This window comes from Oncorhynchus mykiss, chromosome 20, assembly GCF_057628025.1.
Source record: "Oncorhynchus mykiss isolate SJ-2025 chromosome 20, ASM5762802v1, whole genome shotgun sequence".
Taxonomy (NCBI): Eukaryota; Metazoa; Chordata; class Actinopteri; order Salmoniformes; family Salmonidae; genus Oncorhynchus; species Oncorhynchus mykiss.
The window spans coordinates 31,625,371-31,653,195 of NC_143041.1; the positions used below are offsets into that span (position 1 = coordinate 31,625,371).

Here is a 27,825-nt window from a genome sequence, read left to right on the forward strand (position 1 = left end):
GACTTCAAGCATCAAGCACGCTCACATAACTTTCCCATTTTTTCTCTGATAATCGTGATGGGTATTGACACATGGAGTCTGGGGTGCAGAGATCATCTAAAAATGTAGGTGAATAGCAGCAATGGAATTAGTCTGGCTTTAATGAAGGTTGCAGAGCTCCCTCCCACCCTCCCCCTTTCTCTCTCCTTCCCTCTATATTTCTCTCTTCCCGTGGCCTCAGGCTGCAGCTAAAAGCCCCAGTGGACAGGAAGGTTCCAGACTGGCTCAATCAGGCCCTGCTAATGGAGGTAATGGTTGTTGTGTCATCCCCCTGTGCTCCCTGGGCTGCTTCATGGTCAGGTCCACTGAAGAGAGGCAGGCAGTGAGGAACACTGATGAATGTCAGAGAGCTAGCTCCCTGCACAAGAGAGAGAGAGAGAGACATCTCCCTGCACGAGAGAGAGAGAGAGAGAGAGAGATAGAGAGAGAGAGAGAGAGAGAGAGAGAGAGAGAGAGGGAGAGAGAGCCATCTCCCTGCACGAGAAAGAGAGAGAGAGAGAGACATCTCTCTGCACGAGAGACAGAGAGAGAGAGAGAGAGAGAGAGAGAGAGAGAGAGAAAGAGACGAGGAAAAGAAAGGATCTGCTTACAAGGGTGATCGCTTTCTCCTCTTCCAGTCATGGAACATGCTCGTGAGTGCCCTTTACTCTGTCTCTGTGTGTGTGTCTATGTTATTGTGTCTATTTGAGTGTGTCTGTGGGTGTGAGAGTTTCTTGTCTTTGTGCTTGTTGTCAAAGTTACTGTGTGTGTGTACTGTACAGTAGTTGATAGTAGGAGCTCTCTAATGTTCTCTGTTGGCAAAATTGCCCCTGGACTGTGCATGAAGAGGGTCACCTAGAGCCAGCTGTGATTGCTAAGTACCCTACTTTGCAAGCCTATTGAAAAGGACCTTTATGAGTTTCCCTCTGTGTATTCAGATCAGCTGTTCAGGGAACACCGCCAGGCAAATAGACCCTTGCCTGTAATGTGATGGTTGTTGGTTTACAGTTGTTTAAATTACTTCTTTTTTGCCTAAATTGTTTCGAAACCTGGTTTGTGTTGTAGTTATTTGATTAAATAACGACAAAACACATGGCCTTATCACTTTGAGAGATTACATTTAATAATATTACATGCATCATCATCACATAACTTATCGTATAGTCATATCTAGTGACAGGGTATGATGACTTATTCTTTAGTAGTGCATTACGGTCCGTCTATATTTAGTTGATGTCATTTTATATGTTTAATTACGTTTGCCACACTGTGAATGTCATAACATTTAGCCAAGTCTATTAACTCATGCCATAACTCCTGTTCAAATGCAACTTGTATTGGAGAAAGTGGACTGACAAGGAGAACTAAGTACATAGATTGCCCACACAGAAATATATCAACTGCCACTATGATAATTCTACAGTAGTAACAAACAATGATGTAATGTATACAAAGATGCGAAACAAAGCCATCCTGCATGACTTTGTGTGTGTCTGTTACAGCTTTGTATATTTCTTTACCCATGATTTCATATGGTCCAGGTTGTGCTCTTCAATATTTGTTTTACAATGCAAAACATAATTTGTATTCTGTATCATACGAGGCAGGTTGTCCACGTTTGCATCGCCTCAGACCACAGTGAATCAGCAGTGTCATATTGATGTAGAAAACCCCAAGGCTTGACAAGGCTAAAGTCATTTAAAGTGATTGATAGGATCTGCTTACTCCTTTGTTTATTTCACAAAACTCAACAAAGAGTGAAAACTAATTTCTCAACTCTTCCGTGTGGCATTACTAATGCTGAAAGTTGGTTTATTCTGTCACAATCAACCATACCCCAAAATAGATGCACTCCATGGTGGGAAATGTTGTACTATTTCCATTGGTTAATGATTAAATGCATTCTGACAAATGTTTGATTATTTTGTCTAGTTTTATGTTGTACTTTCAATCGAACTTTTAATTGAAAGAACTTTAGTACAGTGTGGCAGCGTATACCCTTGAAGCAGCAGACCAGTCTTGGTACAAACAACAGGACATTGTGGCAGTGTAATGGTTCAGTCTTGGAAAGGGACCAAAGTAACTGTAATAATGGTAAAAATCAATGACACTAAGCATCAATAACCTTAGCAGCATGAAACGTCTGAACAAAGACAATTGGATTCTAATTGAGGAAGATCAGATGTCTCCTTTGCTGCAGGTAGTGGTGGTGATTTTTCAAGAAACAAACAGTCCTACATTGTTTATTTTTTTGTGAATGAGCAATGGGTGTGTAGACCTCTGTCTCTGGCTGAGTCTGTTGTTGTCTCCTCTCTCTCATAGTGAACCTGTACTTGATCATTAAGCCCCAATTTCTCTGCACTGTGAAATATAATGCTCTCAATTCTCTCTGCAATGGGCTATTATTAAGCAGCCTAGATTTCAAAATAAGAGCCATCCAGACCAGGGAAAATAATCTACTTACTGACAGGATGCCATGTATTGATTTGTATATCTACAACATTTAGGTGTAGGAAGTGAAGTGGTCCCGTAATGATAGATTCACGCCATCCAAACAAAGTAACAAAGTAACTGGTATCAGTTTCAATAATAGTTTGCTTGTGGAGAAGATCAAATCTAATCATGTTGTGTATAAAGTAGATCATTCTGATATGTCAATGTTATTTTTTTTCTTAATATACCATACAGGTATATATAGTATTTGTATGTAATCGCTAATGATTTGTGTATGTGATGAAAGGTTGAGGTTGCAGCATACAGAATCAAACTGTGGTGCAAATTGCACATGCAAAACATAGTTACCATCCCTTCTCTACCATTGGAAGTATGAGTACGTGCTTGCACCTCTCTAGCTCATATAATGCCATTTTCATTTTTGTCTTTTAACTGTTGGAATGGAATGCCGAAATGGTATAACTTAATTCCTTTCTTAAAAACCTCTATAACAGCAAATATTAGCTGGGTCCATCACATAAATTCACTTCAATGTGTACTGTACTGCCGCCTGTAATCTGAATGCACTCACTGACACTTAGCTCTGTGTGATTAGACTATAAGCAACTTGACAAACTCAACGACCATCCAATTATTTCCCAGTGCTTGATAGCGAAACTAGGCCTTTGCTTTTTGGATCTAATAGCAATTACCTGTATGGGCAAACGGTCCTGTCTGCTCCACTCAATCCTTCATGCAGAACAGGTCATATAGTATGGGACCTAAGTCGATTCAGAGCACTGAATGTATCAAATTTGTTATGACACAGTTAGAGATGTTCACCATGGTTTTGCTGTCATTTTAGACAGATAGAAACTAGGTTATATAAAAGATTGTTTACCAACACTTTGGAACACATTCCCTTTGGTTCCACATTTGAGGTTAATAAATAAATAATCTAAAGGAGGAAGAACTAAAAAGCACCACTTAAACAATAATTACCGTGAATTTTTTTCTGAGATTGCTGCTTAATAATGTATGACTCTTTCTCTTTTTCCTCCACATGTCGATGAGCTGTGTGCCCATCGAGCTATTTTCTCAGACATCCTGTTACAGTGCAGTTCCTTTTTCATCCTTGGCCATTAGTCAATGAGTGAGGTATACTGTAACAATACAAAGACATACAGTCAGTATCCATTACGCTATTTCACTTCCTACTACTGGGCCTTCTTCATAATTAATAATTAGGATAATGCTGAGCGGAAATTGTACTAGAATAGCAAAGTAATTAGGCCATACATAATTACTTGTCAAGTATTGAAACAATATAAATGTTGTACTATTTTTAACTTAGTATTTACCCAGTGATTTGTAAAAGTAGGCTGTCCCAACATACCTATCAATACATTCAGGAACTGAAGAAGTTGTAGGGCTAGCTGGGGAATAAGTGTATTAGCACTGATAGATTCATGGGGCTGTATTTGGGTTCTTGTGGAGAGGTTGATAAGTAAAGAATATACTCTTGGCCAATCAAAAATCAATTCCCTTCCATATCCACTTAGACTGCACATTGGTTATAGTCCTCAGGGATTTCCTTCCTATGCCACTGCAGGCTTTCATCTCTAGAGCAATGTTTGGTAACACTTTACTTAAAGCTGACTAGTAATGCTTTAGTACAAATGTTGGATCTTAATTTGACCAGTATTGTCACAGCAAAATAATTCTGCAGCAACAGGATTTGAACGTTTAGTCCATAATGTTACTTGATCGGTGGTTTGGCTGTTAGCTGGACAAAATTAGGCTACATGAAAAGTGCAATACTGTTAATATGTGTGTTAGTATTAGTGCGAGTTTTCAGAGAATGTATGTAAATCACAAAGCTCATCTGAATTTCCTGCGGTGTAGAAATATTCTCAGCAACAAGAGTGATCAAATGAACATCCTACACCTGCAATTATTATAAGCATATATATATTTATTTTATTTATTTAACCTTTTTTTAACTAGGCAAGCCAGTTAAGAACAAATTCTTATTTTTCAATGACTGCCAAACCCTCCCCTAACCCAGACGACGCTGGGCCAATTGAGCGCCCCCTATGGGTTCTTAACAGTAAATTGTCTTCATTCTGTGTTTTACAAAGCAAAACATAATTTGTATGCTGTATCATACGAGGCAGGTTGTCCACATTTGCATAGTGTCAGACCACAATGAATCAGCAGTGTTATAGTGATGTAGAAATATATGAGCCGTGATTGTGTTCAATATTATAAGGCTAATGTTATGTTTCTCCATGTACTGTGGAACATTTTGGTAACACTTTTCTTAGGTCTGATTTTGATTTATGGTATAGTTTCAATAAATCCTTGTATACAGAACATTGTTTATTAAACAGTAGATGGCAGCCCTGCACCTAAACCAAACAGTCTCTGCAAAGGCCAATTCATTTTTACAGCCTCTTTTCATTAGGCTACTCTGTATATCAACTCACCATAGACCCTATTATGTACATACATTCTGGCCATTAATCATGATTCAAATTTTCCTACATGTCAACACTACCTGGTCCTTTAATTGAGCTTCTATATATAGTAGTTTGCACATTTCACTTTATCTACACTCACAGTTTCCCTATTTGTACAATGCCAATGCTCTTACTTAAGGTATAAGTTGTAGTCAGTGTGTGTGTCAGTGCTGGACTGTTTAGTATACCCATGTTTTGGTATGTGAAGGTATTTTATCTCCTGCTAACACACGTCATGCAGCCAAGGTGTCAGCTGAGCCCCCGCAGAGCACTCTATGACATAAGAATCGCATTGCCCACGGGCTGTCGAAAGCTGGAGTTCACTCCAACACACGGGTTGAGCCTCTTGCCTCGAAAAGAAATAGAGTCAGCCATCTTTGGTGTATTTTTAAATGGTGTGAGTGTGCTCAGGGCTGGTGATCTCATAGCATTTAGGGCCAAAGTAACAGCATATGCTTATTGTACAGCGCTGGCTTTGCCAATTCCAAATGATCGTGCTGTAACATTAGGAGATACACTATGGAATAGGAGGGAGGTGGGAGAACGTGGAGATAGATTATGGTGATAAGTTCACCATGTAGCTGCCTATGAGCCAATGCTCAGAGAAGGTCTGGAGGCAGGAGAGGGCTGGTTTCCGTCAGCTCTTGGCAGGAATTGGAGAGCCTTCCTGAGTGGTCCCCACCCACTGGCAATACAGCTCACTCAGGGCTTTTTTCTCCTTCTCAGCAAACCATAGCCTACAGCTAAAGAGGAACTGTTTGGATGGCTGTTACACTCTAAGAAAGTTGTGGGAAAAAAGAAAATACAAAATAATAGATATAATAAAGTTGTGCAGGTAGTAGCATAGGCAGCCGACAGTGGCCGCTAGATCTCTAAGATTGATGTTCATTCCCGGTAATACACTCTTGTCCCCTGTGGACCGGCTAGTACATAAAGCATCCTCCATTCAGGCTGAAAAGGCATAATTTTCCTCCTCAACTAGCTTTAATGGCGGACCGTCTGAAAAAGAACTGGGAAAATATGTGTACTGTCTTAATAAAACATAATTTTCCACCACAATTTTCAGATTTTCCGACAATTTAAGATGATTTATGTAGATCTAAGCTTTCCATTGGCCAAATACATTATTAAACAAACTTTCTATTCCGTTTTCAAAGACCTATTTTAAAATTTGTGCTGAGTTCATATTTATTTTAAACTAGCTAACTAAAAAGAACACTAAAAAACAATACCATGATTATAGTGATTTGAAAGATTTAAAAAAATAAAAGTTATATTGTCACATGCGACAAATACAACAGGTGTAGACTTTACTGAGGAATGCTTACTTACCTAAGAAAAGATTAGCATAAAAAGTAAATCGTAACACAATAAAATAACAATAACGAGGCTACAGTATATACAAGGAGTAACGGTACCGAGTCAATGTGCAGGGGTACGAGGTAGTTGAGGTATATGATGTAATGTGTACATGTAGGTAGGGTAAAAGTCCCTAGGCAATGAGGATAGGTAATAAACAGAGTAGCAGTGTATGTGAAGAGTGTGAATGGTGTCGATATGCATGCGTATGTGTGTGTATTGTGTGTGTGAGTGTATGTAGTTTGTGTGTGTGTGTGTGTGTGTGTGTGTGTGTGTGTGTGTGTGTGTGTGTGTGTGTGTGTGTGTGTGTGTGTGTGTGTGTGTGTGTGTGTGTGTGTGTGTGTGTGTGTTGAAGTGTCAGTGTAGTATATGTGAGTGTGCATAGAGCCAGTGCAAGAATATCAGTGCAAAACAAATCAAATATGAAAGGGGGTCAATGCAAATAGTCCGGGTAGCCATTTGATTAACTGTTCAGCAGTCTTATGGCTTGGTGGTAGAAGCTGTTTAGGAGCCTTTTGGTCCCAGATGTGGTGCTCCGTTACCGCTTGCCGTCTGGTAGCAGAGAGAACAGTCTATGACGGGTGGCTGGAGTCATTGAAATTATTTTTAGGGCATTCCTCTGACACCGCCTGGTATAGAGGTCCTGGATGGGATGGAGCTCAGCTCCAGTGATGTACTTGGCCATATGCATTACCCTCTGTAGCGCCTTGCGGTCGGATGCCAAGCAGTTGCCATACCAAGCGATGATGCAGCCAGTCAAGATGCTCTCAATGTTGCAGCTGTATAACTTTTTGAGGATCTGATGGCCCATGCCAAACCTTTTAAGCCTCCTGGGGGGGAAGAGGCATTGTCGCCCTCTCTTCACGACTGTATTGGTGTGTTTGGAACATGATAGGTCTGTAGTAATGTGGACACTGAGGAACTTGACCCGCTCTCGACCTGCTCCACTACAGCGCTCCACTACAGCCCTGTCGATGTGAATGGGGGTGTGCTCGGCCCTCTGTTCCCTGTAGTCCACGATCAGCTCCTTTGTCTTTCTGACGTTGAAGGAGAGGCTGTTGTCCTGGCACCACACTGCCAGGTCTCTGACCTCCTCCCTGTAGAATGTCTCATCGTCGTCAGTATTTTTGGTTGAAGTTTAATTGAACAGTATAAAACAATCAGAATGGAGAAAGACCCATTGAAATCACTTAGAATGCATGTGTTGCCACCCTAGGGTCACACACTACCAAAATAAAATTTAGAACGTGTATTATTCAAAAACATCAAATAACATCAAATAGCACCATACCTTAAAAAGAAAATGTAATACTGTGATTTTATATTTTGGCCATATCTCCAGTCTGTGCTAGCTAAACAGTCCTGTATCTTAGATTGTTTGCTTGTTGTGCAATCCTCAAACTGCCATCAGTTTGAAGATCTGAACACTGTAATTGTATTATGGTGTCACTGTGTGGTTGAAAAATATCTATACTGTGTTGATTAAATGACATCCAACTATTTACATCTGTTATAGGCACCGAGGTGGTTGTAGGCTATTGGGGCAGTATACCAGAGATTGTGGCTATAATTGTATTTATTTATTTATTTCACCTTTATTTAACCAGGTAGGCAAGTTGAGAACAAGTTCTCATTTACAATTGCGACCTGGCCAAGATAAAGCAAAGCAGTTCGACACATACAACGACACAGAGTTACACATGGAGTAAAACAAACATACAGTCAATAATACAGTATAAACAAGTCTATATACGATGTGAGCAAATGAGGTGAGATAAGGGAGGTAAAGGCAAAAAAAGTCCATGGTGGCAAAGTAAATACAGTATAGCAAGTAAAACACTGGAATGGTAGATTTGCAATGGAAGAATATGCAAAGTGCAAAGTAGAAATAAAAATAATGGGGTGCAAAGGAGCAAAATAAATAAATAAATTAAATACAGTAGGGAAAGAGGTAGTTGTTTGGGCTAAATTATAGGTGGGCTATGTACAGGTGCAGTAATCTGTGAGCTGCTCTGACAGTTGGAGCTTAAAGCTAGTGAGGGAGATAAGTGTTTCCAGTTTCAGAGATTTTTGTAGTTCGTTCCAGTCATTGGCAGCAGAGAACTGGAAGGAGAGGCGGCCAAAGAAAGAATTGGTTTTGGGGGTGACTAGAGAGATATACCTGCTGGAGCGTGTGCTACAGGTGGGAGATGCTATGGTGACCAGCGAGCTGAGATAAGGGGGGACTTTACCTAGCAGAGTCTTGTAGATGACATGGAGCCAGAGGGTTTGGCGACGAGTATGAAGCGAGGGCCAGCCAACGAGAGCGTACAGGTCGCAATGGTGGGTAGTATATGGGGCTTTGGTGACAAAACGGATTGCACTGTGATAGACTGCATCCAATTTGTTTAGTAGGGTATTGGAGGCTATTTTGTAAATGACATCGCCAAAGTCGAGGGTTGGTAGGATGGTCAGTTTTACAAGGGTATGTTTGGCAGCATGAGTGAAGGATGCTTTGTTGCGAAATAGGAAGCCAATTCTAGATTTAACTTTGGATTGGAGATGTTTGATATGGGTCTGGAAGGAGAATGACGAGATGCTCGTGTCTCCACCCTAACAACGGGAGTCGTTGTTCACAAAGGCGGAAGACATGCAGGAGGACGCCAGATCAGGTGGGAACATTATAGCCAATGAGAGGGCAGACACAACTCTGATATCAAATATGTGTTCAAAGTTGCTGGAATGACACGTGCGTCCACTTATATCAGTACACTTGTAACAACCTAAGCATTACGAAAGTTATATTCGATCAAATAAATCGCACGTAGCAAATTTGCAATATATATATTTTTAACCAAATTCGACACACTCATTGGCCTCCAGACACAAATTCCTCACTTCGTGGACAGATTTTGGGCGGAGTAAACCACCTCGCTTCGCCTCTTCCTCTCTGGTAGTAGAGAATTCCTCCCTTCGACCTCTGACGGGTAGTATCCTAATCTGCATAAAGAAATGACAGGCATTCTTGAGCTGAATCGGAGGGAGGTTAAACAGAGGTTCTCAGACCAAGCGACGTTTTTTTCAATAGTTTTAACCCAACAATTGGCCTGAAGTAGGTCAAATTAACTTTAGGATTTGGCGATGACTTTATTGTGAAAGTTCATCGGGGACCGCGTGATTGTTGGTTTGGCGGTCCATTGAAGACAGAATGGGCCAGACTTCTGTCTCCTCCTTGTCTCAAAATGCGAGTGGTGAGTCTGCTTTCCTCATTCACGCGCATACAGATATATCTTATTGTTCAGGAAGTCGATAATGTCTGACAATTTTAACTCGTCTTACTTTTCTAACTTTACCCTTTTGAAATGCACATATTCAACAAGTGTGAGTTGGTTTGCTTGAAAATATCGGTCTTATTTTCCTTTTACTCCAATGTGATCGTACATGGGCATCTACATCATTGCAACTGATTTTGAATGCATAAAGAAAGCTTTTAGAATAATTGTCTTGCATTAGGAGATTGACAAGAATCGGATACTTTGTACCACTAACGGTTACGTTATGCTCATCAGTCATGGAACTAATGAGTCAACAATGACTCATCTTCGAAACCAGTTTTCAATACCCAAACTAAATCGCAATGCAAACTGGAAGACATGCAAAACAGATCATTTGTGCAATAGTGAACGGTTATTCCATAATAAAGAATCCAGTACCAAACTGCTCTGACTCTCCTTTTGACCGGTTTGAGTACTATGAGCTACATACTCAATGGGAGAGATACTGATCAGCACATCTGTTGTCTTTTCAAAAGAGAGCAGGGGCATGTAGGTTTGGTGAATTATCATACACACAATGAGTAACGAAACCTCGACAATGACCAGTGGTGTAAAGTACTTAAGTAAAAATACTTTAAAGTAAGTTGTTTTCTGTACTTTACTATTTCTTTGCCTGCTTTTACTTCACTACATTCCTAAGGAAAATAATGTACTTTTTAGTCCATACATTTTCCCTGACACCCTAAAGTACTTGTTACATTTTGACAGAAAAATTGTCAAATTCACACACTTATCAAAAAGTCATCCCTACTGCCTCTGATCTGGCGGACTCACTAAACACAAATGCTCTGTTTGTAAATTATGTCTGAGTGTTGTGACCCTGGCTATCCATCAATAAAAAAATATAACAAATATTGTGCCATCTGGTTTGCTTAATATAAGGAATTTGAAATGGTTTATACTTTTACTTTTGATACTTAAGTATATTTAAAAAATATATATACTTTTAGACTTTTACTCAAGTAGTATTTTACTGGGTGACTTTCACTTGTATTTGAGTCATTTTCTATTAAGGTATCTTTACTTTTAATCAAGAATGACATTTTAGTACTTTTTCCACAACTGACTGAGACCAGTGGGATAACACAGTAGTCTTGCAGACGACATGTGTTCAATACCCGGTTGGTCACACATGCTCGAGCAAATTGACATTACTGTATTGATGTCAAAGTTACAGTAATATGTGGGTGGTTTAGAAATGTGCGTGGTCTCTGTCGGCATGCCACCTTTGGTGAGACAAAAAATTGCGGTCCTCCTTTTATCCCTCAGCAGAATAGTAGCCTAGGCTATGCAGTGTCAGCCGACAATGCACTTTAATTAATGCCTATCCATGTGGTCGCCTCTGTTTATAAAACAGGCAGTTGGAATGGCTTTATAGTCCTGATACCTGACAAAGATTTAAGACAGCATTTTGGTTATTCAAGCTCTAAATATCAGCTACCGTAGGTGGCGGTTCCTAAAGTAAATTGGAAAACATTTTCCAAATGTTTATACAGTGGATTCGCAAAGTATTCAGACCCCTTTTCTTTTTCCTCATTTGTTTTACGTTACAGCCTTATTCTAAAATTGATTAAATAAATATTTTTCCTCCTCAATCTACACACAATATCCCCATAATGACAAAGCAAAAACAGGTTTTTAGATTTTTTTAACGAAATGTATTAAACATAAACAGATACCTTATTTACACAAGTATTCAGACCCTTTGTTTTGAGACTTTCGAAATTGAGCTCAGGTGCATCCTGTTTCCATTGATCATCCTTGAGATGTTTTTTCAACTTGATTGGAGTCCACCTGTGGTAAATTCAATTGATTGGACATGATTTGGAAAGGCACACACCTGTCTATATAAGGTCCCACAATTGACAGTGCATGTCAGAGCAAAAACCAAGCCATGAGGTCAACGGAATTGTCCGTAGAGTTACGAGAGAGTATTGTGTCAAGGCACAGATCTGGGGAAGGGCACCAAAAAATGTCTGCAGCATTGAATATCCCTAAGAACACAGTGGCCTCCCTCGAAGAAGTTTGGAGTTGGCCGCCCGACCAAACTGAGCAATCGGGGAGAAGGGCCTTGGTCAGGGAGGTGACCAAGAACCCGATGGTCACTCTGAAGGAGCTCCAGAAATGGAAATGGGAGAATCTTCCAGAAGGACAACCATCTCTGCAGTACTCCACCAATCAGGCCTTTATGGTAGAGTGGCCATACGGAAGCCACTCCTCAGTAAAAGGCACATGACTGCCTGCTTGGAGTTTGCCAAAAGGCACCTAAAGGACACTCAGATCCTGAGAAACAAGATTCTCTGGTCTGATGAAACCAAGATTGAACTCTTTGGCCTGAATGCCAAGTTTCACGTCTGGAGGAAACCTGTTGTGGGGATGTTTTTCAGCGGTAGGGACCGGGAGACTAGTCAGAATCGAGGGAAAGATGAATGGAACAAAGTACAGAGAGCTCCTTGGATGAAAACCTGCTCCAGAGCGCTCAAGACCTCAGACCTGGGCCAAGGTTCACCTTCCAACAGGACAACCCAGGAGTGGCTTCGGGACAAGTCTCTGAATGTCCTTGGGTGGCCCAGCCAGAGCCCGGAACTGAACCCAATAGAACATCTCTGGAGAGACTTGAAAATAGCTGTGCAACGCTCCCCATCCAACCTGACGGAGCTTGAGAGGATGTGCAGAGAAGAATAGGTGAAACTCCCCAAATACAGGTGTGCCAAGCTCGTAGCATCATATCCAGGAGGACTTGCGGCTGTAATCACTGCCAAAGGTGCTTCAACAAAGTACTGAGTAAAGGGTCTGAATACTTATGTAAATGTGATATTTCAGCTTTTTATTATTAATACATTTGCAAAGATGATTAAAAACTGTTTTTGTTTTGTCATTATGGGGTATTATGTGTAGATTGAGGAACACATGAATGTAATCCTTTTTAAAATAAGGCTGTAATGTAACGAAATGTGGAAAAAGTGAATACTTTCCAAATGCCTCAGAGGATCATTAACTTCTTAATTGTTTTGCTGTGGATTGTTTCAAATCACAGGCGAGTAGGCTTTGCATTGTTGGGTTGTCCTCAATTTTGGCAGCACTCATGGCAATAGACTTAGCTGATTATTGAGTTGTGCCTGTCAGTGAAAAGCATCAAAAATATGTGTGAAGATGATGTCTTGAGTATAATTTGAAATGTTAAGACAAAAGAAGGGGAGGTTTTGGTGGCGAAGATATGGGCTCATCGCTCTCCAGAATGCACTCAGCTCTCCAGAATGTGCTCAGCTGTCTCCTGCCAATTCATGCACATTAATTGTTTCATTGTGTGAATTGTTTGCCCTTTGTTTATTTGTATCAATTCCTCATTACATATATCACCAGTAGTAGGCTGTATCACATCTGGCCATGAATGGGAGTCCCATAGGGCGGCGCACAATTGTCCCGGCGTCGTCCAAGGTTTGGCCGGGGTAGGCCATCATTGAATAAGAATTTGTTCTTAACTGACTTGCCTAGTTAAATAAAGGTAAAATAAAATGTTTAAAAAAATAAAATAATAATAAATACATATATACACCAAGTTTTATTTATATATATATATATATATATATATATATAATAAAAAGAGTACATTTACAGTTAATCTCTGTCATTTGGTTACATTAATATCTCTTAATGAATGGATTAATTACAGTCATTCTCTGAATGGAAACATTGTTTGCAGAGTTCAAAAGTTTTGGTTTATTTCATACCATGATTTATGAGGTTTGTCAATGTTTTTATTGTCTTGTTTGGAGTGGTCCATATGAGCATGTGTCTGGTTGTTCCTCTATCCTGTTGATGGAGTGCGCGAGCCTGATCAGCATAAAGCAGGCTACCTGGCCTGCAGCGTGCACATGTAGGAAAGTACATTTGAAGATCAGACATTTGGGGATGTCTGATTTCTGACCACCACTAATAATACACTAAGGTTCTGTCATTTTTGTAACCATGTGACAAAGATTTTGAGAAATTAAATGTGAGTATGAAAATCATAACTGGCACGTAGAAGTGGTAGGATACATTCTTAGCTTACCCAAAAGTGAAACTCACGTGCTGCCTGTCAGCTACCCAAGTTTATCATGCGTTGCGTTATCTTGAAAAATGCAGTTTGTATTTTCTTCTTTGCCAAATTTGAAATCGCTAATTATCATGACAATTTAGCCCACTTTGTGAAACTCCCGGACAGCAGTAGTGAGTAGCCTAATTTCATTCCATAGGCTATTGTCCATTTGACCTGTCCTGTTTTTAGAATATGGTGTGTTTGCTAACATGATAGTTCATATTCACATTGAAGCAAATGTTTTATTTGATAGGACACCATTTAGGCTATTTGATCGGAAGCATACATGATATAAAAAGTGTCTCTCTCATGACATGTTTATACATTTGGTTGCCCTGCAGGCTACAGAAAAGGCCACAGAGGCTATATACTCTATCTACTCTATAGGCTACATGATTTGATGTATTGGTGAAGCACCACAGCACTGCGTCTCCAACAGCACCATGGAGAGGCGTGCTGTGCGTGGACAAGATACATATTTTGCACCCCTGCCTTTGGCAAAGTGCACTGCTTATCATGGGGAGGCATCGGCGTTCAATTTAATAGCCCAAATGCCACTGAGTGAGAGAAGTTTTCATTGTTTTGAGGCTGAGTTATGTGAGGTGTTATGTGTTGGAGGTGCGTCTTGATCAGTTTAGCTCGGAAAATGCCGCCCTCGTCAATCTGCAGCTCTAGGCGTCCGCCTAATCCTGTCTGATGGGCGGGCCTGCCCTGCTGTCGGCACAGGGTGGAGCAGGGATGCATCTTCTGTAGCATACTAACCACAATGCTTACTTAACAATAACATTACTCACAAGTAAATGCATGCCTGACATTTCAACTCTTCAAGGCCTAAAGGACCTTCTAGTGCAGCAACATAACCCAAGGTGTTATGGTTGAGTTTACCTTGCAAGGTATGCATACTCTTTAACAACATTGTTCTCTCCATGTTCTTTTTTCTCCTATAAGTAATCATAGCCCATCATTTTCACTGTTCATAATAAAACATATCAGCTTTTTACATGTTTGGTTGGTTACACTAAATTTGAAAAGAATATTGAATGTCAAATAGCTTGGGATCTTAAAATACCATGATGTTTAAGTGCATAAACCCTCCCCGGTGACTGTATAAACACTCCCCGGTGGCTTCAGCTGAAGAAACCTCTCCCTATTTCCCCTTGACCAAATATTTTTCTGGTTGCCGGTGGCACATAAAGCAAGACAATGGGAAAAACATCTGGTGTGCAAACAGCATGTCTGATTGAATTTAAAGCACACAGATGGATGTGAAGCATTTGAATGCTTTTTGTTTTGGTGTGTAGTTCCATCGTATGTCATTTGGCTACTCAAAGTTCTATTTGAGGCCCAAACGGTATTGATGTTTTTGGTTATGACATGCCTTTCCAATGATGTCATCATTCGTTCAGTACGAGTCACACACAGCTTCAAATAAAACTTCAGGCTAATTGATAAATTGCCAAATCCGTCAGGTTATTAAACGTCTGCATAGGTCACAGTTCATAGTTCTTATTGATATGCATTATTATTTCGACTTTCTCCGAACTGAAGACCATCAGGCCAATATTAGGCTATCCCTAGACATTTGAAATATTCACGTCTAGAAGAGCCTCCAGGTTTCCGTCATAGCTGGAAAAAATATAATTACAGGGGCAGTTTGGTGAAACTAATCCCGTCCGGACATGACGTTCTATAGTAATACTAGTCCTGTGTGAATATGGCTTATATACACATTTATGACTGGGACTGTACAGAAGTGGCATTTTCTGTGTCCTTCATTTCGTTACGGCTCCAAGTCATTCTCCTTGACTCTGAAGGGAGGCGTTGTTAGAGCTGAGGACTAACTTTGTTTGTGTCCCTAAACCATTTTCTCCCTTGTCAAGCAGCTGTTTGAATTATTATTGTCATGCAGTACTTTGTTTCATACTGTCTGTGAGTTATACCGCCACCCAAACATGAAAGCTGCTGCCTGGACTACACCAGAGATCAACACTAATCTAATTTTAGGCTTTGTATACTGTATGTGTTAGGAGATCCACATTGACAACAAATCCTGAATGTTTTTTTCCCCTAGCAGATTGGCATTCTTCTGTATGTGGCTTAGATTTTTCTGCTGTCAGTGCAATCTCAATCATTGTCTGTTTGTTTGGTTTGACAGTCAATTAATTCACAAGATAATCAAACACATTTGAGAAGGACTACTGTTCCCTCTGTCAATGAAATTTGCTTGTCTAAGACCAGACTAAAGTTGTCAGTAGCCCCATTTAAAAGTTGGTACTGTAAATTTCAATGTCTCTCAATTGATTTGAAATATAGAGCTATGTCCCAAATTAGTTCTCCCAAATAGTCAACCTCTCTAACTCTCTCCACTGAGCAGCAACAAGTGAAGCCATTGTCCATTCGCTCCCAGGCAGTTCTAGTCTTTTTATTGAAGTCTAATGGTGATAATTGTGAGCTTTACAGATTTTTCTGTCATTAACCACACAAAGAACCTACTGTAACAGTCCCATTGTTCCTATTTGATATCAATCTGGGAATGAAACCATGGGATTGGAAGTTTGGAATGCAGCTGGCCCCACCTCTTTCATATTTGTTTGAAAGCTTAGCTTGATTAATTGAGACTAAATGTGATTATTGTAGAAAATAAATATAATGTGTCCTTCAATAGGCTTACCCCAAAATGCCCCAAACAGTTTGTGGTTGTTTGTGTCAAACTTTTTTGTTGTGTTTTTTTTTTGTTGGTAGTTTTCTATATCCCAAACAGCTATCTATCAATCCCCCTACTGGGGAGCCAGGCCCAGCCAATCAGAATGAGCTTTTCCCCAAAAAAGAGCTTTATTACAGACAGAAGTTCACTTCTGGTGTGGTTACACGTGGTCTGTGGTTGTGAAGCCGGTTGAACGTACTGCCAAATTCTCTAAAACGATGTTGGAAGCAGTTTATGGTAGAGAGATTAACATTCAATTATCTGGCAACAACTCTGGTGGAAATTCCTGCTGTCCACATGCCAATTGCACGTTCCCTCAACTTGAGACATCTGTGGCATTGTGTTGTGTAACAAAACTGCACATTTTAGGTGGCTTTTTATTGTCCCCAGCAGAAGGTATCTTGATATGCCACACCTGTCAGGTGGATGGATTATCTTGGCAAAGGAGAAATGCTCACTAAAAGGGATATAAACAGATTTGTGCACAACATTTGAGAGAAATAAACTTTCTATGCACAAGAAACATTTCTGTGAATATGACATTCACTGTAAATTCCTTGTCAGAATTGAGGAGCAAAGTCTGAAGGGAAGGTATTTATTGATCTGCTGTCGTTGTGTATGACATGTTCTTGCAGTATTCAATGCTGATCACCTCCGGCCTTTTCAAAATTCAATGTCAGGCCTCAGGTAAGACATTATCCCTGCCGGTCTGGTCATTCATGTTAATAATCACGAGTCATCATGGTTGTAAAAAAATATATTATAATAATTGCACCAATGTTTGGTAACTGCCATTTGCAATGAGAGAGAGTTATCAGTTTTTATATAGCTAATCAGTTTTATATGGGTACAATGTTTGAACTTGGAACTGGCACTCTGCTGAAAGGATGAATGGTCAATACATATTGGAAATGATATGTCGACCGTGTAAACACAATTCAGGCTATAAACCTGCCTGATGGCTTGAAAAAGTACTTTTTCATTGCAATTGCATAAGATATGAATCGCCTTAGAATGATGGACAATTGTCATTCTCTAATCAAAACCCAACCCTCGAACAGTGTCACATAAGCTAGCTAGACAAAAACAAGATTAGCTGAAATGGAGGTGTTCGCTCAAGTTGCTAGAAATCACACTTGCCTCATACTGTGCTTCTCTTCACACTGGAGCACTTGCAATATACACTGAATGTACAAAACATTAGGAACAGACTCAATTCATTGGGGCATGGACTCTACAAGGTGTCAAGCATTCCACAAGGATGCTGGCCCATGTAGAGTCCAATGCTTCCCACAGTTGTGTCAAGTTGGCTGGATGTAGTGGACCATTCTTGATACACACGGGAAAGTTGAACGTGAGAAACCCAGCCGTGTTGCATTTCTTGACATACTCAAACCGGTACGCCTGGCACCTAATACCATACCCTGTTCGAAGGCTCTTAAATCTTTTGTCTTGCCCATTCACCCTCTGAATGACAAATACACAATCAATGTCTAAAGGCTTAAAATCCTCCTTTAACCTGTCTCCTCCCCTTAATTTACACTGAAGTGGATTTAACAGGTGACATCAATAAGGGATCATGGCTTTGACCTCTTCACCTGCCTGATCAGTCTGTCATGGAAAGAGCAGGTGTTCCTAATGGTTTCTACACTCTGTGTATAAACACTGGCTGTGACACATTTGATTATTCTCTAGGACCGGTGCCTGGGGTAAAACTCTCACAGTTAAAGAGCCGCATTAGCTTATTACCTGTTATTTGTTTACTCAAAATGTTGTGCAGACATGATACCTTTCAGACCAATCAAATACATCAGACCAATCAAATACATTCAGACCAATCAAATACATCTGCCTTTGATTCTACTAGGTTCTACTCTATAGATGTGTGTGAATATAGGTTGTGTGTGACAGTGAATAGTGATTTGACGTAGGCTAGGTAACTTTCTTTGAATCAGAATTCAGTTGAGTGACAGAGAGAACAAGGATGGTGTGATTAACTCAAATTCCATTATCTTTTTGCTTTTCTTTTCCTCGTGACAGTTCCCTACCTCCTTTCCTTTTTCAATTTAGGTCAAGCTAAAGAATACACAAGGTCACATTTTACAGCCTAAGAATCCAAAAACAACCAAGGACTCAAGATCACTGGATCTTGGGGGAGCGTCCTTGGCAGGGAATGTGGGTGTGCACCTTTGACCTGTGTAGAGGAGTGCATACTGCGTAGTCTCCATGTCTGACTCCTCATATAACATAGAATTGCTAATGAAATCCATCATAAGGTGTAGGACACACGGTTCCTGGTTGTTAGTGATACGGTACCTCTTGTCTGTCGTAATCTTATGGTCTTTGTAGAGCCACACCTCCTAAGGTATTGAGGTAGGTAATGTTAACCTATATGGCCTTTTTGACGCCTCCAGCAATTAACCTTTGAACTACCTTCCGGCTTCCGCTTTTGAATCCTTGAGAAAAATATACATATAGGCTCATCCTTGTGCACTGCAGTGAACAGCAAATCTAAAAAGGAAGTGTTGAGTATACTGGAGATGTTGGTGTGCTTTTGTACTACGTGCTATTACTCAAAGGGAAAATCTGTAGTTGCTACATATACTACCGTTTAAATGTTTGGGGTCACTTAGAAATGTCCTTGTTTTCCATGAAAACATACATGAAATGAGTTGCAAAATGAATAGGAAATATAGTCAAGATGTTGACAAGGTTATAAATAATGATTTTTAATTGAAATAATAATTGTGTTCTTCAAACTTTGCTTTCGTCAAAGAATCCTATATTTGCAGCAATTACAGCCTTGCAGACCTTTGGCATTCTAGTTGTCAATTTGTTGAGGTAATCTGAAGAGGTTTCACCCCATGCTTTCTGAAGCACCTCCCACAAGTTGGATTGGCTTGATGGGCACTTGTTACTTACCATACGGTCAAGCTGCTCCAACAACAGCTCAATAGGGTTGAGATCTGGTGACTGAGCTGGCCACTCCATTATAGACAGGATACCAGCTGACTGCTTCTTCCCTAAATAGTTATTGCATAGTTTGGAGCTGTGCTTTGGGTCATTGTCCTGTTGTAGGAGGAAATTGGCTCCAATTAAGTGCCGTCCACTGGGTATGGCGTTGCAAAATGGAGTGATAGCCTTCCTTCTTCAAGATCCCTTTTACCCTGTACAAATCTCCCACTTTCTCCAGCATCTCTAAATCTCCCACTCCTCCAGCATCTTTACATTTTTCTGCATCTCACGAATGTTCTTCTTTGTGATCCGAACACCTCAAACTTAGATTTGTCTGTCATAACACTTTTTTCCTCTGTCCATCTTAATCTTTTCTTAATCTTTTAAGATCTTAATCTTTTCTTTTTATTGGCCAGTCTGAGATATGGATTTTTCTTTGCAACTCTGTCTAGAAGGCCAGCATCCCGGATTTGCCTCTTCACTATTGACGTTGAGGCTGGTGTTTTGCAGGTACTATTTAATGAAGCTGCCAGTTGAGGACTTGTGCGGGATCTGTTTCTCACACTAGACACTCTAATACTTGTCCACTTGCTCAGTTGTGCACCGGGCCTCCCACTCCTCTTTCTATTCTTGTTAGAGACAGTTTGCGCTGTTCTGTGAACGGAGTAGTACACAGCGTTGTACGAGATCTTCCGTTTCTTGACAATTTCTCACATGGAATAGCCTTCATTTCTCAGAACAAGAATAGATTGACGAGTTTCAGAAGAAAGATCTTTGTTTCTGGCCATTTTGAGCCTGTTATTGGGCCCACAAATGCTGATGCTCCAGATACTCAGCTAGTCTAAAGAAGGCCAGTTGTATTGCTGTTTTAATCAGCACAACAGTTTTCAGCTGTGCTAACATAATTGCAAAATTATTTTCTAATGATCAATTAAGCCTTTTAAAATGATAACCTTGGATTAGCTAACACAACATGCCATTGGTTTGGTTGCTGATAATGGGCCTCTGTACACCTATGTAGATATTCCATTAAAAAGCAGCCGTTTCCAGCTACAATAGTCATTTATAACATTAACAATGTCTACACTGTATTTCTGATCAATTTTGTTATTTTAACGGAGAGAAAATGTGCTTTTATTTAAAAAACAAGGACATTTCTAAGTGACCCCAAACTTTTGAATGGTAATGTACATTTTGGGAGTTCTAAGTTAATGATATGTACCCATTTGATTCTAGAATAATATAACTTAGAAATGTCTCATGAGCTTAGTTCAACTATCATACCCCATCAGAACCCAACATATAACCTTGTTTTAATCCAATGTTTGTAAGCAAAGTACACTGAACAAAAATATAAACGCAACATGTCAAGTGTTAGTTTCAAATCCCAGAAATGTTCCATATGTACAAAAATCTTATTTAGATATGCCAAACCTGTCAGGTGGATGGATTATTAAGAATCTGATTAAACAACATGATCATTACCAGTGGTGTAAGTACTTAAGTAAAAAATAAATTTTCCCTGACACAAAAAGTACTCATAACGTTTTGAATGCAATTCACGCACTTATCAAGAGAACATCCCTCTACTGCCTCTGATCTGACGGACTCACTAAACACACATGCTTCGTATGTAAATTATATCTGAGTGTTGGAGTGTGCCCTAGCTATCAGTAAATGAAAAATAAATTGTGCTGTCTGGTTTGCTTAATGTGAAGATTTTTATACTTTTACTTTTTGATACTTTAAAAAAAATATATTTTATTTTTGCATTTTCCAATTAAGAACATTCAAAACAAAAGTGAAAAGATATTAGACAACGATAGGACAAAGTGACAGTAACAGATGAGCGTAACAAAAATAAATAATAATAATAATTATATAAACAAACATACAATAAGAAAAAAAAAATAACGAGACATTGGATCACCTGCCGTAGGCTACATATTATACATTACGTGTGAAACATTGTGAGGATTATATATAGGTTCAATCAATGAGATGTGGGGGGAGATTCTCCATATAGTCAATAAAAGGTTTCCAAATTCTGTAAAATGTCTTTAACTTATTCCTCAAGCAGTAAGTGATTTTCTCCAAAGGGATACAACTATTAACTTCTGATAGCCACATTGCAACTGGCAGGGAGGAATCCAATTTCCATTTCAAGGCAATACATTTCTTGGCAATCGCTAGCAATATTTCTGTTAGCTTTATAGTATGGCTTTGCCTAAGATTGGTGTTAGTAAAGTTACCCAGTAGACATACTTTTTGATACTTAAGTATATTTAAAATCAAATACTTTGACTTACTCAAGTAGTATTTTACTGGATGACTTCCACTTTTACTTAAGTCCGTTTCTATTAATCTTTATTTTACTCGGGTATGTCAATTGGGTACTTTTTTCATTACTGATCATCACACAGGTGCACCTTGTGCTGGGGGACAATAAAAAGCTACTTTAAAATATGCTGTTTTGTCACACAACACAATGCCACAGATGTCCCAAGTTTTGAGGGAGCGTGCAATTGGCATGCTGACTGCAGGAATGTCCACCGAAGCTCTTGCTAGAAAATTGAATGTTAATTTCTCTACCATAAGCTGCCTCCAACATTGTTTTAGAGAATTTGGCAGTATGTCCAACCGGGCTCACAACTGCAGACCATGTGCAACCACGCCACCCCAGGACCTCCACATCAGGCTTCTTCACCTGTGGAATCATCTGAGGTGGGGTGCTGAGAAGTATTTCTGTCTGTAATGAAGCCCTTTTGTGGGAAATACACATTCTGATTGGTTGGGCCTGGCTCCTCAGTCGGTGGGCCTGGCTGCCAAGAGGGTTGGGCCTATGCCCTCCCATGGCTGCACCACAGCCCAGTCTTGTGAAATCCATAGATTAGGACCTAATTTATTTATTTCAATTGACTGATTTCCTTTTATGAACTGTAACTCAGTAATATCTTTGAAATGGTTGCATTTATATTTTTGTACAGTATGAATGTAAACAAACACTATATAGCCTCAAAACATGGATAAAACTATGGTTTTGATATCATGGATGGTCAGTCCTTGCATCCATAGCTGTATGAATTTGAGTGGTTACATTTCGCCAGCCCCATCTTTTAGCCTTTTACTGAAACGGGCAGGGAGTTGGAGTTATTGTTTCAACTAAGGATTGCTGCTTTTAAGAGGGTCTTCACATTTACTAGACTTTTTGCAAAAATACCCTCGGCTACACATATATATATATATATATATATAGGTCCAGTCAAAAGTTTGGACACACCTACTCATTCCAGGGTTTTACTTTATTTTTTACTATTTTCTACATTGTAGAATAATAGTGAAGACATCAAAACTATGAAATAACACATATGGAATCATGTAGTAACCAAAAAAGTGTTAAACAAATCAAAATATAGGGCCTCCCGAGTGGCACTGCATCGCAGTGGTACTGTGCCACTAGAGATTCTGGGTTCGAGTCCAGGCTCTGTCGCAGCCGGCCGCGACAGGGAGACCCATGGGGCAGCGGCGCACAATTTGCCCAGCATTGTCCAGGTTAGGGGAGGGTTTTGCCTGGCATGGATGTCCTTGTCCCATCGCGCACTAGCAACTTCCGTGGCGAGCTGGGCGCAGTGCACGCTGACACGATCGGGTTAAGTCGGCATTGTCAAGAAGCAGTGCGGCTTGGTTGGGTTGTGTTTCGGAAGACGCACGGCTCTCGACCTTCGCCTCTCCCAAGTCCATACGGGAGTTGCAGCGATGAGACTAGACTGCCACTACCAATTTGGATACCACGAAAAAGAAAAAAATCCAAATGTAAATGTTATATTTGAGATTCTTCAAAGTAGCCACCCTTTGCCTTGATGACAGCATTCACTCAACCAGCTTCATGAGGAATGCATTTCAATTAACAGGTGTGCCTTCTTGAAAGTTAATTTGTGGAATTTCTTTCCTTCTTAATGCGTTTGAGCCAATCAGTTGTGTTGTGACAAGGTAACGGTGGTATACAGAAGATAGCCCTATTTGGTAAAAGACCAAGTCCATATTCTAGCAAGAACAGCTCAAATGAGCAAAGAGAAATGACAATAAAGGTCAGTCGATCTGGAAAATGTCAACAACTTTTAGTTTCTTCAAGTGCAGTCGCAAAAACCGTCAAGTGCTACTGGCTGTCATGAGGACCACCACAGGAATAGATAGTCTTTTACCAAATAAGGCTAAGTCCATATTGTGGCAAGAACAGCCTTGCCAGCCCAATTTTGAATATAAACTAAATTTGATCACATTTACATTTTCTCCTGACACACAAATGGACTATAAATACATAACGTTACCAATTAGTTACCCTGACCAGATGGACAGCGCACATCGGCTGTATGCAGCTGCTCTTATTAGTAGCCTACAGTTGATCAGACTGAAAGATTTTCCCGTTTTTATCCCATACAGAATGTCAGATCTCTAATGTTTAGGTGTAGCCTAGGCTGCTGTAACATTTATGTAATGAGGTTTTGCTTGTCTGTCCGGAGTGATTATGTGTTATCATCTTTGCTAAATAAATGCCGGAGGAAAGTGGAAAGCCCCCAAAAATGCGCTGTGTCAACCTCTCTCTATAATCTAACTTTTAATTGATGATGCGATGGAAGCTATCAAATTGTTCTGAATTGATTTTGACATCCCAGAAAAGACAGTAGAAAGCATCATAATGTGCAATTACCGCTGCAAGCTCCTTGTAGTTGCACTTGTTAGCGGAACTATGCCTCTTGTCGTGTTCTCTAAAAGCCAATTCTTGCATGCCCAAAAACGCAGTGGTGTTGATAAGCCGCTTGAGAACATCATCCCTGTTTATTCTTACTTTCTCATTGTGTTGCGCAGTTTGAATACGCAGACCTTTGTCATGATCGATGCAGCTTTTTCCCTGAAGCTTGAATCTGATGTGGGCATTTATATGCTCCCTGCTTTTGTTTTGCCGTTTAGCTGAACGATCAATGTTCTTCGGGTCACTATACCTCCCCCTGTCGCCCAAGACTCACTTTTCAAAAAGCAGACAAGGCCAGCAATACAGGCGGCTTGATGAAAGGCTCCTTGTTAACCAGCTATACTTTTGATTCCAATTTATATTGAATGCCCTCACCTTTTCATCCTTCTTCATGAAACTGATCTCAGGCAGAGGTCGACCCTCGGTTTTAATTTGCACCTTTTCCGTGTACCCCAGAGAATGAAAGGGGTTCTTAAACAAAAAGTAAACAACATTTGCAGTGAAAACTGCACACTCGAGCTGGTAGCTAGCAAGCTACTGAAGTTTGATATAAATTGCAGTAACTAGACACAAAAAGAAAGTTCTAAAATCAAAACTATTTATAATCTACCTCTGTCTCCTGTAACTTGAAGAAACTAATTTGAATTGAATAATATAAAAAAAATGCTCAACTATCGCTTTTCAATCTCTATCTAATGATGTCACCAACTCACCAAGCCTCTCAACACATGGAACACCCCCCATAATGGTCTGCGGCACAACCCCAATACAACACACTAGGTTAATTCTCTGATCCTAACCCTATGATTGGATGGACACAAAAGCTTTGATTGGTTGGAGGCCGTCCTCCAGAGGTGGTCAAAATGACCATGTAGGACTATGGAAGGGAGTGAGGACAACGAGCCTCCTAGGTTTTGTATTGAAGTCAATGTACCTAGAAGAGGGCAGAAGCTAGCTGATGACATTTCACTGAGGAGGATGGTCCACCCCTTCCTCCTCTGAGGAGCCTCGACTCCAAAAAATGTCCATATTTTCCTGTTTTATTGTTAGTTTTTTTTACATGAAATTGTAGTAACAGCCTGTTACATTCTGAAATTGTCGCCGTAGCTTTACATTTCAATAGTGTTTTTTGCTTGTTTTTTGGGCCTCCACCGAGAGAAGCAGCTCCCAAGGGAATGATCAATGTTTTCAGTCGCGATTTTGCTTGTACCTCATATTATGACTTCCATGATATTTATAAAATTAAGCCTGGCATGTTCTAAGGTAACTTTAATACGGGAGCTTTTAGGCTTACACTAGCTACTATCTAGCTATGGTTCAGCTAAACGTCAGCATTCAGCTATAGCCAGCACGTTTATGTGAGGATGCAGAAATTATTTTGTTGAGCTAGCTAGCGTTACACAGCTGTGTAGCCTATACTATAATATGAATGACATTGTATGATAACGGTACGGTACTTTTATATTCGTATGGGAGGGGTATACGTTCATTATTATATGCTAACATTACTTAATTATGACGAATGTTGTTAATGTTAGTTAGCTAGAGAGCAGGAATTGTTTTTTTTGTCAGCTAATTTAAAGTTGCAGTAACTTTTTGGGCGACCCAACCAAATTCACATTGAAATGTGAGTTATAGATCTGTCATTCTCATTAAAAGCATGTCTAAGAAGTGGTCGATTTGTTCTACAGTTGAAGTCGGATGTTTACATACACTTAGGTTGGAGTCATTAACTTGTTTTCCAACCACTCCACAAATTTCTTGTTAACAAACTATAGTTTGGCAAGTCGGTTAGGACATCTACTTTGTGCATGACACAAGTAATTGTGCCTTTTAAACAGCTTGGAAAATTCCAGAAAATGACATCATGGCTTTAGAAGCTTCTGATAGGCTAATTGGCATCATTTGAGTCAATTGGAGGTGTACCTGTGGATGTATTTCAATCCCTACCTTCAAACTCAGTGCCTCTTTGCTTGACATCATGGGAAAATCTAAATAAATCAGCCAAGACCTCAGAAGAAAATTGTAGACCACCACAAGTCTGGTTCATCCTTGGGAGCAATTTCCAAACGCCTGAAGGTACCACATTCATCTGTACAAACAATAGCAAGCAAGTATTAACACCGAGATGAACATACTTTGGTGTGAAAAGTGCAAATCAATCCCAGAACTACAGCAAAGGACCTTGTGAAGATGCTGGAGGTAACGGGTACAAAAGTATCTATATCCACAGTGAAACGAGTCCTATATCGACATAACCTGAAAGGCCGCTCAGCATGGAAGAAGCCTCTCCTCCAAAACGGCCATAAAAAAGCCAGACCTACGGTTTGCAACTGCACATGGGGACAAATATCGTACTTTTTGGAGAAATGTCCTCTGTTCTGCTGAAACAAAAATAGAACTGTTTGGCCATAATGACCATCGTTATGTTTGGAGGAAAATGGGGGAGGCTTGCAAGCCGAAGAATCCCATCCCAACCGTGAAGCACAGGGTTGGCAGCATCATGTTGTGGGGGTGCTTTGCTGCAGGAGGGACTGGTGCACTTCACAAAGTAGATGGCATCATGAGGACGGAAAATTATGTGGATAAATTGAAGCAACATCTCAAGACATCAGTTAGGGCTTGGTCGCAAATGGGTCTTCCAAATGGACAACAACCCCAAGCATACATCCAAAGTTGTGGCAAAATGGCTTAAGGACAACAAAGTCAAGGTATTGGAGTGGCCATCACAAAGCCCTGACCTCAGTCCTATAGAACATTTGTGGGCAGAACTGAAAAAGCGTGTGCGAGCAAGGAGGCCTACAAACCTGACTCAGTTACACCAGCTCTGTCAGGAGGAATGGGCCAAAATTCACCCAACTTATTGTGGGAAGCTTGTGGAAGGCTACCCAAAACGTTTGACCCAAGTTAAACAATTTAACGGCAATGCTACCAAATACTAATTGAGTGTATGTAAACTTCTGACCCACTGGGAATGTGATGAAAGAAATTAAAGTTGAAATAAATCATTCTCTCTACTATTATTATGACATTTCACATTCTTAAAATAGGCGGTGATCCCAACTGACCTAAAACAGGGAATTTGTACTAGGATTAAATGTCAGGAATTGTGAAAAACTGAGTTTAAATGTATTTGTTTGTGTATGTAAACTTCCGACTTCAACTGTATGTGCGTTATTTCTATGCTTCCCGCTAAGTTTAGTTTTTGTGTCTTTTAATTTCAGAGTTGTACACCAGCTGAAAATACAATATTTTTGGTTATGGAAAAGATTTTTCACACCGGTTTAGATGGTACAATGATTCTCTATACTATATTTGCTTGCTTTGTCACAAACTGAAATTAGGTGAACTATTAGAATGTTAGCAACCAGGAAATGGTGTAGCGGATGTTAAAATAAACCCTTTAATTGTCTGCACATGCTTGTGGATTGTTGCTTTATTCAAGAGTGTAATATGGTTTGGTTTAACATATTGTCATATGTTTTAGAAGAAAAGTTACTTGGATTGTTAAATAGTTTGCTTACTAGCTAGTGGCCACTGTGATATGTACGGTGAAGTTGAGCTGCGGACCAAGAATGTCATGTTGCAAGCCACAACGAAAGGTAAGGCAATTATGTAATGTGAATTGAAAAGTGGAAATCTGTTTGGCCCCTCTGCTCCTTAGACTCTCCTCCATCTCTCGTAGTTGG

The 27,825-nt window shown here is 40.0% G+C and overlaps 1 protein-coding gene across 6 annotated transcripts in view; it reads left to right on the forward strand.

Moving 5' to 3' along the window:
* Window positions 1-343: 343 nt before the first annotated feature.
* The window catches only part of phactr2 (phosphatase and actin regulator 2), a 57,897-nt gene continuing 30,415 nt past the window's right edge, over window positions 344-27,825 (forward strand). For 2 of the 6 annotated variants that reach the window (XM_090212902.1, XM_090212904.1), the window contains exon 1: window positions 9,250-9,562. In XM_090212902.1, the coding sequence (XP_090069028.1) occupies window positions 9,520-9,562 (43 nt within the window). In that variant the 5' untranslated portion in view covers window positions 9,250-9,519. Of the gene's footprint in view, window positions 672-8,976; window positions 9,563-27,825 lie in introns of those variants that run through there. The other 4 variants (XM_090212903.1, XM_021576315.3, XM_021576317.3 and 1 more) reach the window with 4 other exon arrangements.